Below are 18,830 nucleotides of genomic sequence, written 5' to 3' on the forward strand. Positions count from 1 at the left end.
CTTCAACTGAATCTAAAGTCATTGGTAAATTATTTTTTAATGCATAATTTCTTAAATTGATTCTTAAACGTTGAACATCTTCATCTTTATTTGATTTTACGACATTGCAATAACAACACATTAACTGACAATTTTCTTTGGTATGTGGTTTTTCATTATCGATTCTATCCAATGTTGGTTTATTTGCATATGTAAACGCTTTACCACACATTTTGCATTTAGATGAAAGGATTAAATCGTGATAGTATTGATAGTCATCCATTGAAACATTGTTTTTAGTATCCCTTTCTGCTTTTCATCTTGTTTCTTATATGATTCAATTTTATATTTCCAATACTTTTTTGTTAATTCAAAACTTGATTCCACATTTTCTTCTTCTGGATATGTTTCGTTAGGATTGAAGTTCTTATATGCTAACGCGTAACGAATCATTGATGCATTCGATGATAAAGAAAGATTATGAAGCATGTCAATTTTATAAACAAATGTTTCTTCGATAATTTTATCAATTGGGTCAATCATAATTTCAACGTCTTTATTGCAATAATGAATAAAATATTCTAATCTATTCTCAAAATTTTTAGCATCATTGAGATATATTTGATAATCTGAATCGGATATTGTTTCTTGTGTTAATGCTGAATAAAATGAATCTTGAGTGAATGGTTCCTTTTTATATAATTCATCTTCGTAATTCTCCCATGTGATGAATTGATAAGGGAAAAAGGATTTAACACGTGATTTATTGTTTCCGAAATCTTGAGTGAATTGGTCTAATGTTCCACCCGCTATATAATTTCTGATGTCAATAAATCTTAATTCATATGGACAGTTTGTTTTCTTTACTATGACTTGCTTAAATTGAGAAGAAGAACCCAGCATTGATTTTATCTTCCATTTTGCAGTATTTAAATCACGAAGAATTAAATTTAAATCAAACTTTCCTGAATTAAAACCAATGATATTCACTTTATTAAATTCTTCATCTAAAAGCTCTTTCATTGCTTCCTTTTGTTTCTCATTTAATGTATTCATTAATTCTTCATATTGTTCAATATTTGATTTAGCAACTAATGAACAGGTTGAAAATAAAAATTCAATCCAATCAGAGATGAACGAATCACTTGATGTTAAGCAAAAATTCCTCGTAAATGTTTTATCACGGTCTACGACCTCGCCGCTTTGCGGCTTTATTTTGACAGTTGATGATACCATAAATGGTTTTAAGTAAGCGTTCAAAGTTGCACATTCAGAAAGTTGAAGTTCTTCTTTAGTCTCTAATGTTTCGAAGTCAAAAGTAATATAATATCTTGTTGGTTTATAATATTCCTGCAAATTATGTGCTAATAGCCATTGATATATCTTCTGTTTCGTGATATGTGGTGCATATGGTTGTTGTGTGTTTTGCAATTGAACGTCTTGAATTAATCTTCCATTATTTTCTTTACATTTCTCACAATGTTTTAAAAATCTTCTTTGGTTTTTCCTTTCTGGATCATCACGGATAGAATATACTTCTTCTTTGCAAAAGGGGCAAACTTTATATCCTGTGAGTGCTTCAACGTCTGTAATTCTGTCAGCGTGAAGTTTTCCACATGGACTCTGTGTTAATAAAATATTTACTGTTTCAAATTCTGGATCTATCATTATTGATTCCACTAATGGAAAGTCTACCTTGTTAATGTCTACGTCTTCTGGTTGAGGGTCACAATAATAAAAATCAATATTAACGTTTAACATTCTTGCTAACCTCTCACTTTCTGATGAAATGTCAAATCCTTCATATGCATCTATGGCTTCATTTAAATAACTTCTACGAGTTTTAGGATTAACACCATCAGGAATGTTATAGAAGCGTTTAAATAACCTTCTACCTTCGGCTCTTATTTGATTATCATTCATTTTAGCTGTTCCATTTTTGTTCATTTATGTAAGAATAAAAATTAAAAAATAAATAAAAATAAAGTTTATTTTTTTTAAAGTCCGAGACTCAGAGAGTCCAGGGCTAAAGTCCATAAAATGAATTAAGAACACATAAATTTTTATCATCTGCGACGTGACGAATACATTTTAATTTACTCAAGAATGCGTACCCTGATACATTAAATCTAATTCCTGTCTTATTTAATTTCACAACTTTGAAAAGGAATGTATGAATAGCTATAAAATGATGAGATGATGTTTTATGGGTTGCTTCCATTTTTTCTGAAATAAATGAATAAATATAATGCTTATACGTTTTCATATCTTTTATATTCTTAATAACGAATGGTATAGACCTTTCAACTTCGTCTTCCTTCGGTGCTGTTCTTTCATATGAAACATTATTGGTATCTTCAATAATGAAACCACAATCGCATAAAATTTTATATGTACCAATTGTTTCTTTTGATATTTTATCTAACAAATCAAAAACTTTATCAACACCTGTACATTTATTTAAATAATAATTTGTGTAAATATCATGGTCTTCTTTCTTAATCGTATTTGTTGCATATGTTACATTTTTCAGTGCTTTTTTGAATTTTTCAGAATCAAGAGGAGGTGAAAGTAATATACATGGATAATCTCCATCGTCAATAAACTGAAGCTTATGTTTATGAATAAATTTTGTGCCTTCTTCTGAAAGTGTTTCGTCAATATCACCATCTAATAAATTTTTAGTAGATTCCAAAAAGTAATTTTTATATTTTTTGTGAACTTCTGATTCTGAAGCTGGGATATTCATTAAACCCTCTACTTCATTCTCAGCATTTCTCAATTCCTTAATTTTTTCATCTATTTCATTTCTTAATTGTTCCAATTTCTCAATCTCATCGTTATAATATTCATCTTGTTTAATTTTTTCTTCAAAATATTCAGGAGGTGTTTCAAGGCTCTCTGAGCCCAGGTCCTCTGGACCATAAAGAGGAATATTCTCCTGTTTTTCAACTTTTTTGGGATATAAATATCTCATTATAGCCTTTTTAGTAATTGGTCCGTTATATTTAAATTCATTCAACAATCTGGAAAACTCTTTCACATTCTGCATATATGTTGGATAAGAACCGTCTCCAAAATTTTCTAAAATATTTTCTAATTCTGAATTAGTGAACTTTAAAGATTTCAATGAATTAGTTGTTATACTCATTTATTATATAGGGTGTCCAAAGGTGTGTTTAGCACAAACCTGAATACTGCGAATAGAAATAAACAAGTTACATATATATAAAGTTTATTTAAATATAATCACCATTGGATTCAATCACGCGTTCGCAGCGATCGATCCAGGCTTGAAAGACACGCTTTAAATCATCATGAGAAAATTGCTCAAATTGCTCTCTTACAAAATTTTCAAGATCATCTGGACTCGCGAATTCGCGTCCTTCAGCTCTCTTTTTTAGCGTGCCGAATAAATAAAAGTCAGAGGGTGCAATATCAGGTGAATAAATTGGGTTTGGAACAACTTTGACATTGTTTTCCACCAAGTAATTCATTACCTTATGACTTTTGTGAACTCTTGAATTATCAAAATGAATTGCAAACTTTTGTTTTTGTTGTTTGGATTTCTCAAACTCATCAGAATTGATAATTTGAGTAAGAACATTGTCAATTAGATACTGAGCATTCATCGTATTAGGTTTATGAAGAATATCAATTGCGATGATGCCATTCACGCCCCAAAAAACCGACAACATCATCATTGGTGTGTCAATTTTTTTCTTCGGGAATGTTTGCGGATCTTCATCCTTCGGGATCCACATGATTTTGGCTTCTGTTGCATATTGAAACCAAGACTCATCCCCTGTTACTAAAAAGCGAAACTTCTTGGATTGATACGCACGCAATATAGAGAGGAGCTCTTTCGAAGATTGGACTCTAGATTTTTTTGAACTGAATTAAGGTTGTGCGGAACCCAACGTGTATACGCTAGTTTGTAGTTCAAATAATTGTGCAGATAATAACTGACTGTTGTACGTGGTATCTTTGTCATCTCCTCTATCCTTCTGAGTGATGCTCTTGGGTCTTCATCTAGCGCTTGAAGAATTGCTTTGATTTTTCTTTGATCCGGCGATTTTTTGTCAATTTTTATGATGGGCGCCTTTTTGTTCATGAAGTGATACATCCTAACATGATACGTTACAGTGGAATAGCTAGGAGCATCCATACTGAAGCATTTTACCAATGTCTCGTAGATTTTTTACAGTCTTTGCATTTTTTTGCAAGAGCGAGGATGTTTTCTTTATGATTCATTAAAAAATGAAAAAAATCCCGCCAAAATTTCCCGCGAAACCGCCTCTTGTCTCAAAATTCATTTTATATCCCGGCATGGCGCCAAAATACAACATACTCATCATATACATATATTCATATTTTTTATTATATATTTATAATCAGCATATATCTCCTTTAATAGTCTCATATAGAGCGCTGTGCTAAACGCACCTTTGGACACCCTATAAAATAAAAAATAAAAAAAATAAATTTAACTTAGTTTTAATTTTACGTAAGAAGTCAATTTTTTATATACCATCATTTGTAGGTATTATTTCTATCAGATAAAAATTATTTTTTTATTTAAAAAATATAATTTATTTTATGTCTTATAATGTGCGCATATGTATTTAAAAGGCATTCATTGAATTGCTTTTCAATCTCTTTCTTTTTTTCATCTTCGAATATTATATCATTTTCATGTTCGAAGCTTGTAAGTTTGTTATCTTCAAATATTATATTAGTTTCATATATCAAATTATGATATCGGTCATATTCTTTTAAGTGATAAATAAATACAAAATTTACGGTTCCTTTAATTTTAAATTCAAAATTAATTTTACAACAGCTTTGTGGATCAATTAGTAAATCAATCAAATAATGTTCAAAATCAGATATTATTCTTTTTCCATACATTTTATATTAAATAAAAAAATCTAACTTTATTTTTTCGGAGTTTTGTGACGAAGTGCGAATCTTCACTTCGTCAAAAATATATTCTTTTTATTAATGGTAATATAGGAATTGTAGGAATAAAAACTTTTTATAAATTATTCATAAATTTTTAAAATCGGTTTCATACAAAATAAAAATAAATTTTCATAAATGTAAGACATGAATTTTTAAAGTTTATTTTTTTTTTATTTCATTATGTATGGGCTGAGTGTAAATGTCTTACAATTTTGAAAATTTTTTTATTTTTTATTTCATTATGGTAGTGAATTTTTTATTCATGAAAATAATTATATCTAATTTCTTTTACTCTCTCGTATATACTAGATTTAAAGAATTCAGAACATTTCCCATAATCTCCTAAATGTTTTCTTATCTTATTGGTTTTCCATTCATTATATGAAACTGTATAAACTTTATCTTTATCTTTGCATCTTTCATCACTTCCAATATATTTATATTTCAATTTTGATTTATTGGTTTCATATTCATTAACGTTTAATAATTCACAGTCTTCCTTTTTAAATAAATGTTTTATGTATTCAGGATTAACAATTCTATAATATTGCTTCCCTTTAAATCTTTGAATATAAACAGGAACACCATCCTCTAAAATTCGATAATCTATTTTATCTGGTTTTACTTGTTGGGTCATTTATGTCAGAATAAAAAAAAATTATTTTAAAAATAACTTTAATTTTTTAATGATTTATAAATAAATATATTTTAATGCATCGTCTATATATAGATGTAACAAAAAAAGTCACAAAACCCATCCTATCCTACTACTCTAAAACGCTTAAATTAGCGCACCTTCCCTTTATCGGGATTGCGTCAAAAAATAGTTGATATATTGATATTCTGATCAATTTGAAATCAAATTTCAATTGAATCTTTCTTTTTAAAATCATGAATAAATATCAAAACATTAGAAACCTTTATTCTATTATCAACGAATTCGACTATTTTAGAATATATACTAGACTTCTTCTTTGATCAGGACTTTTTTTAAACGTACACCGTTGAAACGATAAAATACTCCCCCTCAATATGGAGGGCGATTTCGAGAATGCTGATGTTGAAATAGACGATCAGGAAGGATTCGCAACACCATCAAAGTTTTATCAATCAATTCAAGATAAAAAGATGATAGATTACACAAGATATGATCCAAATTGTTGGGTGAATTTCGAGGATTATACAATAGCAGAGCTTCCTCTACTTAAAGATCAATCTATTGCAACTTTTCTTGATGATTTTTGCCAATTATTTGAAGAAGTTGAACAAGATAGAATATTTACAGACGTACCTGACCTAGTTGCAGATGTTGGCTGCTATTTTTGCGAGTTAGTACCAAATAAGCAAGCGTATCAAGTTGCTGCTAATTGGCCACCGCTAATTCCTCAAGGTTCATTATTTATGAATTCAATAATCTACTGTTTAGTCAGAATTTTGCATTCACTCACAGATCAATCTAAGTTTTTTCACTTTATTAAATACGGATTTTACAAAAAAGTTTGGACATCAAAATCATGCTATACAAATCAATATTTGCTATCAGTTTGCAGAGCGACATATAAAGAAAATCCAAACTATTGGGCAATCATCAATAAAGATCGACAATTCAAATTGTATGAAATTAAAGATGATAAATGCGAAGAAAAAATGTCAGAAACAATCTTAAAAGCTTACGTACGAACGAAAGAAAAGATAGTTGAGATCGTGAACATTGATCAAAAAACGGCTTGTGTATTTCAAACGCATTCTGGTGAACAAGCAGTTTTCTGGGAAACTCTTTACTCTAGACAAAAAATTCCGTTTCCATTTTTCATGTTTGAATCTGCTGATGCATATCCTGATGTAATGTATCGAGCCATGTACAACATGTTTACGGCAAATGACTCTGTTCTCCTTTGGTCCTTCTTAAATTCCAATAAACTTGAGCCTAAAATATGGGAATCTTTAGTTTATATTTATGCACATGCAAAGAAAATGATTTTCTTAGCAGAAGGTGTTTTTGCACATACATTCAATGATGATTTTGAATTTAATATTGATAGTTTCAGTATTCCAAATCATTTTACTTTATTTGCAAGAGCAATTGGCAAAGTTTATTTTTCAAAATACAATGATGAATTTTTCAACAAAATTATATCACTTATTGATTACCATGATGATATTGATGCAGCAGATATATCTTTAGTCGATGAATCAACAATGTGTAACTTGCTTTTTAATGTTTTGAAGTATATTGTTCAAGGATATGCATATGTTCCAAAAGAATGGACTTATGTATTGAATATTCTTCGTCAATATGTTAATGTTAGGTATAATTCTCAAGCTTTGACATTGCTTGCTATCAGCAAATTCTTTTGTAAAGGAATATTGGGAAGTTTCTTTTCAGAAAATGTCAAATTCATTAAAGGTTTGTCATTGGCTCATCCACAATTGTTTTCAATTGTTGGATACTTGCTCTCTGTTCCTTTTGATTTTTGTATTTATTCTGGACCAACAGAAAAGTTTAATTCATACAACCAAAGACTTGAACAACATTTCTTTCCGAAATTCAATGAATTTCTTTGGAGAATATCTGACTTCATTGAACCATTTGAATTTGATATCCCTGATAACAAGAAAATAAGTTATTCCTGCCATATTCTTTTAAAGCATTTCATGGATAGAGATTTCAATGATTTAATTAGAGCAGAGTTTGTAAGACAAATGGATGACAAAACAAGAATTGCAACTCTTCCTGCTTGGAACTTATGCATCATATTATCAAATTGTTTTGTTCACTCAACAGATCCAAGTGAATTTGTGAAGAAAAAGAAAGAAGGTGTTACTGTTAAACCACTCGTTTTCCCACAGAATTTACCAACTTATGGAGCAAGTTATGGATCGTATGTCAATGCAAAAGAGTTTAGTAGTTTCGCAAAGAAAGGTAATACAAAGAAGAAAGAAAACGAAGGTGAATCAAGAAGAAGAGGAATGGCTTCAACTATTCATAAACAAGAAAATAAAATTGTTGCTGAAGAAGGTGATGACAAAACAATTGATCCATTTTCAGATACGATGCCAGAAACTCTTGAACTTCCTGATCTTCCTGCTGCTAAAAGATGGAAGCCAACTACTCTGTCAGATACAGATGAAGAGTCACAAAGTGATGTTCCTAAAAATAAACTTAAAAATGATAAAAGAAAAAGAGATAGGAAACATCAAAATAAAGAGAAACATGGTGGAAGCATAATATCTTTTAATTCAAAGCTGGAAGAAAGCAGAAGTGATGATATTGATCAAGAATTCGAACAAGAATTTAGATCTATTGCTCCAAAGCCAATGGGAGCAAACATTGAAAGTGCAAGCATTGCTTCAGACATGAGAAGTTTCTTAAAAGGAGAAAATTCTAGCACGGTTTCAATGCAAAGTTTGCCAAGGCGAAAATAATTTTGTATTTGTTTGTTTTTATTAGTATTTCTATTTAAAAGGTTTTTGTTTAATAAAAGTAATAGGTAAATAATGGATTATTGATCAGTTTAGCAAAATACAAATGAATAATTTTAAATTTATTCTTTCTTCTCTTCTACTTTAGTGACTTGCAATGGATCAAAGCCAGTTGCATAGCCTGATACTGTAACTGTGATATTGTCGCCCTTTGTGTAAAAAGTAATTGGAGTGAGGCAATCAACAACAAAATCGACTTTAACGACTTCAGCTGTTCCAACACGAAGAGAAGCAACAGCTACAGATTGAATTTGCTCTTTGCTAGCTACTGGAGCATCGACCCAGAGAACAATTCTGCCATTTTCTGGAGTATTTTCATCTGGAAGAATAGAAATTGTGGAAGCTGAAAAGCTTGTATCTACTGGTGCAACAACGTTGTATTTTTCATTTGGCTTGATATTAAATGAATAAAATGATGGAATTTGCTCCATGAATTTTATGCTACTTGAATTTGCAAACAAAGTAGTTCAATTTCTAAGTAAATATATGGTGGTCAAAATTAACATCTGCTTATATAAATTCGCTAGCAAAATGATTGCAAATATATCATAAGAGTCAAAGATCAAATTTAGCTCAAATAATATCAAAATATTTTGAAAATAACAAAGAAAATACACTTATATCAATTATTACAATTTAATGGATCAGCTAATGCCTGTATTCCGATTCTTGGTAGTTAATTTCCTTTTTGAAATTTTCATAATTGAATAATTCTATTTGTCGAGTTTAAGTTGTAAAAAACAACATACACTTAACTTTCAAATACTTGTGCTTAGTCAATCATATCTCTATATCATGCAAAGGAGAGATCAGTTTTTCCATGATCTTCTTTTGCCATGTTTGATAGAGAACTATTTTATTTCCCTTTTATATTGATATTCACCCTATTTGAGATGATCTTTTCTTCAATTTCTATATCTAGATGTATGATGTCATTTTTTGCAGGAACATGTATGAAATACAAGTTTTTATATTCATGCAATAGTTGTCAATGCAATCAACAGTTACTTAATTGCGAAATATTTTTGAATAAGTTAACAAATAAACATTTAATATAAAAACAACTACAAAATAAATATCCTGATCTCTAATCATCCTTTTCTGTTGAAATCAATGTTCCTGGAAGAACATCTGCCTTAAGCTGGTCAATTTTGTTCAAAACACTCTGGTAAACCTTTTGTTTATCACCAGTTGATGGATAAATAAGCTCATACTTTGAAAGTTCAATCGCTCTCTTACGAGATTGTTCAATTTGGTTAATAATTGTAGGATTATTTAACAAAAACGCCTTCCAAGATGCTGCATCCCATCCATATGGTCTTACTTCTACAGCGGCTTGTAGAGATTCAAGAGGAGCCGCAATTGCGATGGCATCTCTAATCATTGTGACTTTCATCCTTCTTTCTGGACCGCGATGGTATTCCAGGTTTGGTCTGTAGTTTACTTCGATAACATGAGGATGTAATTCTCGATCTAACAAAATATCAAAACCGAAAATTTGGAAACACCTGGAAATAATTGATGGAGCACAATCTCTTTGAACTGCTGTTTTCAGATACCTATGGGCAGACATTATTGACAAAACAATAATATTATCAATTTCACTCCATAATTTCTTTATGTCTGCGTTACATTCTTTCTCTAATCTCGGGAACGTATCGGAAATGAGTCTAGAAATCTCTTCAAACTTGTCAAGTTCTGGATTTTGTTTATTTAAGGTAACATTTGTAATTTGTGAGAAAACAGAGTGATGGCCAGTAGCTTCTGAGCAAAATCTTGCTAATCCATCGCGATATATATAAATTGTAAGTGGATCTACACTTGTAACTAAAGCATAAATTCTTAAATCGAATTTTGTATTATTTAGGAGGAAGGAATCGACGTATTCTTGTGCTACGGATAATGATTCATCAGGAGGATATTCACTTCCTGGATTTAAAATTGTAATGCCTTGTCCAAGTGAACCAGAATCAGGTTTAATGATCCAGGCGCATTTTGTACGTTTTAGAGCACGCAAAAATGCAGAATTTTTGAATGGGAGAATGTAAGATTTTGGATAAAAATTATATAATTGTGGGAAATATTCAGCAATTTGCTGAATACATCTTGTAAGTGATGCCTTTCTACATAATACGTGCGCGCATGGTATTCTATTTACTACTTGCCATGGATTTAAGTTTGAGAAATAATCTGCATCTCGAATGGAGTCAGTCCATACTAGAACGGAGTGTTGATTTTGTTCTCTGAACTGACAGCCTAATTCCTCCATAGCTTCTTTGACAGATTTGAAAATTCGGTTATTGAAGCTGATTGAGATATTAAGCATTGTGATTTTTGATTAAAAATATATTTACAATTATCTTCATTATGTTATAGATGATTTAAATCAATATGTAATATCATATAAATCATAAATTTCAATTCAATTTTTTTCAAATAGTTGAGATATTAGAAATCTCACGTTAGTTCTATAAACATTATAAATATTTAAACTAAAATACCAAAATATCAATTTGAAAAATAATGGATCTGAATCAAATTATTGCGATTTCTCTTTTTCGATAGCTGTAGATTATAGTTATAAGCTTTTCTATGCATAATGGAATACAAATACTTGATTAATTATGTAAACGTATTGATTTCATTTTATTCAAGTTCTGTTATTGCTTTTTTTTGGCGAGATTAATGTTTAGAATCTCTCCCAGACACCTGGAGTGCGCTCACGTGCACGAGCCATGACTTCCTTCTCATCGATTGTGAGAAGTTCACGGTTTCTCATGACTGTTCTGCCACCAACGATTGTGGTATGGACATTAGCGCCAGTCATGCCGAAGACCATCTGCCATGGGAGTGATCCTGTTGTGAGGACTGTTGGGATCTCGTAGTCGACAAGGATAATATCAGCGAATGCGCCTGGTTCGAGAACGCCGACCTTCTTCGGGAATGCCTTTGAAACGAGCTTGGAGTTTCCGTTGAAGAGGACATCGCCAGATTCCCAGCCGAAGACGCGTGGGTCCTTGTTCATGAACTTGTTGCCGAAGTAGAGGAACTTCATTTCCTGGAACATATCGTATGTAATACCATCTGTACCAAGAGCGAATGGGATGCCGCGCTTGACGATGTCGATAGCACGTGGAAGACCGACGGCGTTGTTCATGTTGGAGGCTGGGTTTGTAACAAGGTTTGTGCCACACATCTTGATGAGATCAAGTTCGTGGTCGTTGACGAAGACGCAGTGGCCGTAGATTGTCTCTGGGCCAGCAATGCCGAATTCGACGAGTCTGTCGACAACAGTCTTGCCGTAGTTCTTTATTGAGTGCTCTTCATCGTACTTGCCTTCGGCAACGTGGATGTGGAAGCCAACCTTGCCAGCAGCTTCCTTAACGGAGGCGAGAGCTTCAGCAGACTTCTTCAATGTCTCGTCACTGCATGTGAAAGCAGCATGAAGACCGAATGAAGCAGCGAGCATTGGGTTCTTGTCCTTCTTGTAGCAGCGCTCGATGAAGCGGCGGTTTTCTTCGATACCAGCGTATGCGCCATCCATGCCATTACGATCTGTAACTTCGTATGCGATATGGTTACGGATACCAGCATCGAGAGCGGCCTGAGCGATGTCATCAAGGGATCCTTCGATGCAGTTTGGTGATGCGTGGTGATCAGCAATTGTTGTTGTACCTGCCTTAATGGCTGCGATGTTATAAGCGGCAGCAGAAAGGTAGTTGTCTTCGTGCTGGAGGGCACGATCGAGACGCCACCAAAGGCGCTGGAGGACCTCTAAGAATGTGAATGGTGGTGGGTCCTTGAGGCTCATGCCGCGGCTGAAGAAGCCGTAGTAGTGGCCGTGGGCGTTGATGAGACCTGGCATGATGAGCTTGTCATTGGCATTGACGAACTTGGAGCCAAAGTGCTTCTTACGCATTTCGGCTGTCTTACCAATTTCAATGATTGTGTCGTTCTCGAAAACGACAGCGCCATCCTTGATGAGGTCTGAATTGAGGCTGCAGATAAGATTACCATTACCAACAATGGTCTTTAATCCGCGCTTAGCACAGGAAGAAAGCATTTTAAAAGTGAAAACTTCATCGTTTTTACCCTCTCAAATTTTGAAAACTATGTCATCAAAAAGTGAAATCAATAATTTCGTGGCTGATTGAGTTATGAAAATAGGGAGATATTATTATTTTTTAAGTTCAACAAAATACAATCAATCAATTCAAAATATTCAATGATGTCCATCAAATGAAAGCTAATTAAAGTAATATTTGCTCAACTATGCTTAATGGGTTTAATGAAATTATTTTTGGTCTCTATTCGTAAACAATGAAATTGAGTGAATTTATGGCAATTTCGATTTCAAAAAATTTTATATGACATCACTTTTGCCAATATTGAAAATTACGAGATTCAACAGAAATTAAACTTCAATATGAATGTAAAATTTTCTAATAATCCGTATTTTTATGTTTTTGATTGATTTTAACCTTTACAAAACATTTCATTGCTAATGCTTTTTTCAAGTAGCCAATTTCAGGAACATAAAATTATTATCCCATTGATTAGCATACTTCTCATTTATTGAGCCTCAGCGAGAATCTTCTAAAATAATTTCGTTTAGTATCTTTTCAACTGTCAATAAAATCAAATAATTTAAATGTGCAATAATGAGATAAAGTTACAATCTCGATGGCCCTGAATTTTTATAAATTATCCAAATTACTCTTTGAAAAATCGTAACCAACAAAAAATATTTTTGGAATTTAAATGGCTGCATGGTAAAGATTTATTTCCGAAAATATCAAGAAATTTTGAAAAACTCTTCTATATAATAATCAAATAATTCTAAAAAAAATAGTAGTGTGAACTATGTTAATCTCAGTGGATATTCAGTTATAACAGATGTGCAAGTGAAAGAGCCAGAATCATAGATTATGAAAGAACTGAAACATTATGTGTTAGAAAATGAACTAATTAGTACCAATAATTGAAAGTGTATTTAATAACGTTCATCACGGCCGTAGTCGCGTCTTAAATCATCATCTTTTCTTCTGCGGTCATCATCATATCTTCTTTCGTCGTAGCGGCGGTCATAGTCATCATATCTGCGGTCCCTGCGATCATAGTCATCGCGTCTGTAGTCGCGTCTATCGGAGCGACGGTCATAATCATCATCGTATCTGCGTCTATCATAATAGTCATCTTCGTATCTGCGAGAGTATCTGTCACGGTCGCGTCTGTCATTACGGTAGTAGCGGTCGTCATCAGCTCTCCTGCGGTCGTAATCTCTTCTATCATCGCGTGGTTTGCGATCGCGACGATCACTGCGTGGAGACTTCTTATCGCCTTTTGCAAATGCAACTTCAACTTTTCTTCCCTCCATCTCTTTGTTGTTCAATTCATCAACAGCCTTTTGGGCATCTTCTTTGAGTGCAAAAGAGACAAATCCGTAACCTCTAGATCTTCCTGCTGGATTTGTTGGGATCTTTGAATCTAAAACTTCGCCATATTTTCCAAAAATTTCTTTGAGCTTGGCTTCAGTATACTCAAATGGAAGGTTGCCAATATGGACGGAAATTCCCTTTGGAGCTTCTTCCTTTTGGGCAGCTGGCTCCTCAGTCTTTGTTTGTTGAGGAGAGGGGTTTTCACCTTCTTCAGACATTAAAAAAGTGACAAAAATATATTCTGACAACAAAAGTATTTTATTTGAACTTGCAGATCATTCTAGCATGCTACTTGATTCAGTTGGACTCATTGTGAGGTAAATATTAACTTGATAAACTGTAATTTGCCTACTTTGGGAATATTTACAATATTTCAAGGCTTAACTTTAATTATCACAATTTCGGTTGGTTTCTAGGCTTTCGATTTTCAAATGTGGACTCTTCGTAAATGGAAACTTATAGTTATTTCGACTTGATCTTGGAATGATATTATTTTGTTAAATGAGATAGAATTGATCATATTGCATTTCTACAATGCAATATAAATTACCGATGGAAGAGGGTTTCGCGATTTTGTGATGTTGAATCATTTTGCTCACAAAAAATGTATTATTAGTAAAAATAGTAATAGGAAAAAAAAAAAAAAAAAAAAAAAAAAAAAGGAAGTGGGGCTTCCAGGCACTTCGTGCCTTCTAGCCCTGAAGATGTTTAGTATAAATGAAGTCTTAGAGGACAAACATGACTATGAGTTTTGATATGACAAGATAGAATATGAGAGAGGTCCTATAAACCGGAGAAAGTGTTATATAAACATCTGTCATATTACTCAGAATATTATACAGAATTCAATAAAAATATATTTTAGGTGAAGAGGTGAGATTTCACCTGTTTTTTCACCTCATTTTTCACCTCTTGAATTTTCATGAATTTCATCGTAAAGACTTTGTCAAGATTTCATCGTAAAGACTTTGTCAAGATTTCATCGTAAAGACTTTGTCAAAACTTCATCGTAAAGACTTTGTCAAAACTTCATCGTAAAGACTTTGTCAAAACTTCATCGTAAAGACTTTGTCAAGATTTCTTCGTAAAGACTTTGTCAAAACTTCATCGTAAAGACTTTGTCAAGATTTCTTCGTAAAGACTTTGTCAAGATTTCTTCGTAAAGACTTTGTCAAAACTTCATCGTAATGAGCGTAAATCAGACAAAAATATATTTTAGGGTAGAAGGGTATATCTACCCCGTTTTCTACCCTCTTTTCTACCCCATATGTACTTACTGAAAAAGTATGTGTTCCATCTGTCATTTTACTCAGAATTTTACACCAAAAATAATGTTTAGGTGAAGAGGTGAGATTTCACCTGTTTTTTCACCTAATTTTTCACCCTCTTGAATTTTCATGAAATTTACACCAAAAATATACTACTAGGGTCATTTACGAAGAAATCTCAACAAAGTCTTTACGAAGAAATCTCAACAAAACATAGACAAGAAAGTTCATGAGAAATTAGATGAAGAAGTCTTAACAAAGTCTTTACGAAGAAATTCATGAAAATTCAAGAGGTGAGAAATGAGGTGAAAAAAGAGGTGAAATCTCACCTCTTCACCTAAAATATATTTTTGGGTCATTTACGAAGAAATCTCAACAAAGTCTTTACGAAGAAATCTCAACAAAGTCTTTACGAAGAAGTCTTGACAAAACATTTACAAAGAAGTCACAATAAAACATCTGTCACTTTTCAGGAAAAAACATTTTTTATTATATATATAAAATGAATTTTACAAAACCACCGTTACCCTTCTTTGGAAATAAGAGTAGATGTAAAGATATTCTATTGAGAGAACTTAAGAAACTACCGAATGGTCTAACATTTGTAGATTTGTTCGGTGGAAGTTTCTATATATCTCATTTGTGCCATACCGTATTCCCAGACTCAAAGATTATATGCAATGACTTCGACAACTATATGAACCGTCTCAAACATATACCAGACACAAACAAAATATTGAAAGAGTTAAAAGAAAAGATACCTATAGGTAAGATGGAACGTATACCATTAGATAAGAAAAATACTGTCAGAGAGGTTTTGAAAAAGGCAGAGTATATTGACTGGGATAGTATATCTTCTAGACTATTATATAGTGGTTCTATAAGAGTTCATGACATTGAAACACTTATGTCAAAAGTTTTATATCTTAACTATACAAAGGTTTTCAAAAAGAACATAGAAAAATATACTGAGGGTATAGAGTTTGTGAGATGTCATTGGACAGAGTTGTATGAAAAATATAAAGACAAGGAAAATGTTTTCTTTATAGTAGACCCGCCGTTCTATAACACATACGATTTCAATACCAAGTAGACTGGACTTTGAGAGACTCTTTAGAAACTTTAGACGTTTTACATAACCATCCATGCTTTTACTTTACATCCGATAAAAGTGGTTTGGAAAGTGTCATGAGATGGTTAGAGGACATACATGACTATGAGTTTATATATGACAAGATAGAATATGAGAGAGGTCCTATAAACCGGAAAAAGTGTCATAACAAAGAAATTTTACTAGTAAGTAAATGTGGTTTGAAATAGGACTACTTGTTTTAGGTTTTTTCCATTGTGTCATTTACTTATTTGACGTGGCAGAAAGATATAGAGAATATGAAGATGAACCAATGCCTGCAAATGTTCAGCATATGTACTCGTAAGAGATATTTTTATCTAATATTAAATGGACGCACAGAACTTAGCGAATGCACAGCAACCTGGACAACCAAACCCAGAGAATATTCCAAATGAAGTTAGAATACAAACTGCAATGGCAAACTATGGTCAAGTGCCAACAGATGTACAAATGCAAACTGCCATGTCAAATGACGCTGCGTTAGGTTTGCCACCATGGTATGCAAATATGAGATGGAAAGAGTTTTTACAAACCCTGAAGTGGGATATAAACAACTCTATGCAGATGACGCGAACACAGGAGTTGACCCAGAGTATGTTTTCTACCAGAGGAGAAATAGAATGTATGAGCTCCAGTTAAAGAATGCTATGGAACTCAGAAGGAAACGTAAGAGACTAGGTGGACATTAGATTTTTACATATAGTAAAATGGGTTTCTTTGGAAGAATAGGAAACTTCTTTCGAAATGTTGGAAGAGGTATATGGAATGGAATAAAATCTGTCGGAAGAGGAATTTGGAACGGAGTCAAAAATATTGGCAAAAGAGTAGGTCAGTTCGTTGGTATTATACCTAAAGACCCTGAACCAGAAGAGCAAGCTCCTGTTATACAACAGCCTGAACCTGCACCACAGTCTAGTTGGCAACCAAATCCAACACCTCAACCGTATTAAAAAATCATATTTTTACCGTTCGATAGTAGTTGTATATGAAACTAAGTTCTAAGTAAAACGCGTGGTATAATGGAATTATTCTCTTTCTTCCATCTGTAGTAAACCATACTTGAAAGTCTGAAATACTTCCACTTGGTGGTTCGTATAGCTTTGTAGGTTTTTCGTAAAAGTCATTTGCCAAGCATAAAAAAGAGTTTTGTGCACCAGAAAATGAAGCATGAACTATAATAGCATCTGAGTCGAAAACATTTTCATATGTTCCATTAGGGTTTTCGACTTCATAAAAGTTCGGTGTACTGGATATTCTGCAGGCTGATTTAACATCCTCAAAAATCTATACCATGCCAAGTTGTTATATTTTGTAGAAATATAAACGTCTTCTCCAAGGTCTTCTATTCTATTGATTTTAACAGTTGCATTTTTCCTGTCATATATAATATCGAGATGGTACTCTCCTTCGTCAATGTTGTACTGTTTTGCATATTCGAGATAGATATCGTTTATTTTTTCTTGAAAAGCTTGAAGAGTTGTTTCTAAGTTTACAAGCAAATTCACTTGTAAAAGTTTTCCCTGTTCAAATTTCTCATACGTACGTTTTTCTTTGTTATAGTATCGAACTTCAAAACCGACCGTAAATGGGAAACCATGTATGGCTTCTGAAATGAACTTCATTCTACGAAAGCCAATAGCTTTTGTGACGGATGGGTCTCTTAACCATCTTAGTGGGTAGTCAAAACGATAGCCTTCATGCTTTACGGTCTCTGTCTCAAACTTTTGACCGACATTCGTAAAAAGTTCATCTAATGGTTTAGTTGTAGCAACTCTTGAATTTTCTTTTTCTATTGAAAGCATATTTTATCTAGAATAAAAATGTCGAAAGAAACAGCGTCTATGAGAGAAATACAACACAACCGACAACTCATTTTGCAAGCTCTAAATAAGAACAACAAACTTTTCAAACTATTCTAAGATATCTGAGTCATTGAAAGAAGGAAACTTAAAACTGACGATAAACCCATTGACAGACGAGTTTCTGTTTCAAGACAGTAAGAACCATACTGTTTGTATAAATCCAACAAAAAGAACTTTAAACGAGAAACCTATAGATGAACTTCTTTTGAAGGCAGATATTGACAACAAAGCTGACAAAGAGTATGTCATTGAAAAAGTTCAAGAAGAACATGACAGAGCAGATGCAACATATGCAACGAAAGAACATACTCATCCTGAACTAGCGGACAAAACATATGTTGACAATAAAATGTCAAGTGAAGTGACAAGAGCTGAAAACGAATATTCTAAAAAGACTCATATACATACCATTGCAAATATTACAAACTTACAAGAAACCTTAAACAGTAAAAGTGCCGTTGGACATACACATACCATTGCAAATATTACAAACTTACAAGAAACCTTAAACAGGAAAAGTGCCGTTGGACATACACATACATCTTCTGAAATAACAGACTTAAACGTTAGCCTTGAAAATAAAGCAGATAAAACATATGTCAATGAAATATACCAAAGTTTAGTTGGAACAAAAAATATTGAGACTATTGTTGGTGACCTTTCTGTCAATGAAGAAAATAAATATTTTAGATGGCAGTTGGTA

The 18,830-nt window shown here is 32.6% G+C and overlaps 7 protein-coding genes and 2 pseudogenes across 9 annotated transcripts, besides 7 other annotated features; 2 read left to right on the top strand and 7 right to left on the bottom strand.

The window, feature by feature from the left end:
• Positions 1–4,890: part of a mobile genetic element that runs on past the window's edge.
• On the bottom strand, positions 640–1,926 carry TVAGG3_1013690 (uncharacterized protein; the record flags this gene model as incomplete). Its single annotated transcript, XM_051254604.1, has 1 exon — positions 640–1,926. A coding segment is annotated over one exon (1,287 nt), but the record flags the coding sequence as incomplete, so codon positions are not given.
• Positions 3,139–3,166: a terminal%2Cinverted (terminal inverted repeat of Mariner transposon ID:TVAGG3_1013700).
• Positions 3,139–4,439: a mobile genetic element.
• On the bottom strand, positions 3,219–4,343 carry TVAGG3_1013710 (annotated as a pseudogene). The gene has a single exon. A coding segment is annotated over exon 1 (1,125 nt).
• Positions 4,412–4,439: a terminal%2Cinverted (terminal inverted repeat of Mariner transposon ID:TVAGG3_1013700).
• Positions 4,438–4,691: a mobile genetic element.
• Positions 4,891–5,976: 1,086 nt separating the features above from the next.
• Positions 5,977–8,370, top strand: TVAGG3_1013740 (uncharacterized protein; the record flags this gene model as incomplete). The annotated part of the gene is made up of 1 exon (XM_001318898.1): positions 5,977–8,370. One exon carries the CDS (start codon positions 5,977–5,979, stop codon positions 8,368–8,370), a length of 2,394 nt encoding a protein of 797 aa, XP_001318933.1.
• A 14-nt stretch (positions 8,371–8,384) lies between these two features.
• On the bottom strand, positions 8,385–8,867 carry TVAGG3_1013750 (32 kDa heat shock protein-related family; the record flags this gene model as incomplete). The annotated part of the gene is made up of 1 exon (XM_001318897.2): positions 8,490–8,858. The coding sequence occupies one exon, from the start codon at positions 8,856–8,858 to the stop codon at positions 8,490–8,492; it is 369 nt and encodes a 122-aa protein (XP_001318932.1).
• Positions 8,868–9,461: 594 nt separating this feature from the next.
• TVAGG3_1013760 (positive regulation of cilium movement) lies at positions 9,462–10,753 on the bottom strand (the record flags this gene model as incomplete). The annotated part of the gene is made up of 1 exon (XM_001318896.1): positions 9,515–10,753. The coding sequence occupies one exon, from the start codon at positions 10,751–10,753 to the stop codon at positions 9,515–9,517; it is 1,239 nt and encodes a 412-aa protein (XP_001318931.1).
• Positions 10,754–10,980: 227 nt separating this feature from the next.
• On the bottom strand, positions 10,981–12,490 carry TVAGG3_1013770 (putative selenium metabolism protein SSNA family; the record flags this gene model as incomplete). Its single annotated transcript, XM_001318895.1, has 1 exon — positions 11,117–12,490. One exon carries the CDS (start codon positions 12,488–12,490, stop codon positions 11,117–11,119), a length of 1,374 nt encoding a protein of 457 aa, XP_001318930.1.
• Positions 12,491–13,420: 930 nt separating this feature from the next.
• Positions 13,421–14,083, bottom strand: TVAGG3_1013780 (RNA binding; the record flags this gene model as incomplete). Its single annotated transcript, XM_001318894.2, has 1 exon — positions 13,421–14,083. One exon carries the CDS (start codon positions 14,081–14,083, stop codon positions 13,421–13,423), a length of 663 nt encoding a protein of 220 aa, XP_001318929.1.
• Positions 14,084–14,497: 414 nt separating this feature from the next.
• Positions 14,498–14,592: a terminal%2Cinverted (terminal inverted repeat of Maverick-3 transposon ID:TVAGG3_1013790).
• Positions 14,498–18,830: part of a mobile genetic element that runs on past the window's edge.
• Positions 16,973–17,215, top strand: TVAGG3_1013800 (serine threonine-protein phosphatase family; the record flags this gene model as incomplete). Its single annotated transcript, XM_051254605.1, has 1 exon — positions 16,973–17,215. One exon carries the CDS (start codon positions 16,973–16,975, stop codon positions 17,213–17,215), a length of 243 nt encoding a protein of 80 aa, XP_051080179.1.
• Positions 17,220–17,887, bottom strand: TVAGG3_1013810 (annotated as a pseudogene). Its single transcript has one exon. A coding segment is annotated over exon 1 (668 nt).

This window comes from Trichomonas vaginalis, chromosome I, assembly GCF_026262505.1.
Source record: "Trichomonas vaginalis G3 chromosome I, whole genome shotgun sequence".
NCBI classification, from domain to species: Eukaryota; Parabasalia; order Trichomonadida; family Trichomonadidae; genus Trichomonas; species Trichomonas vaginalis.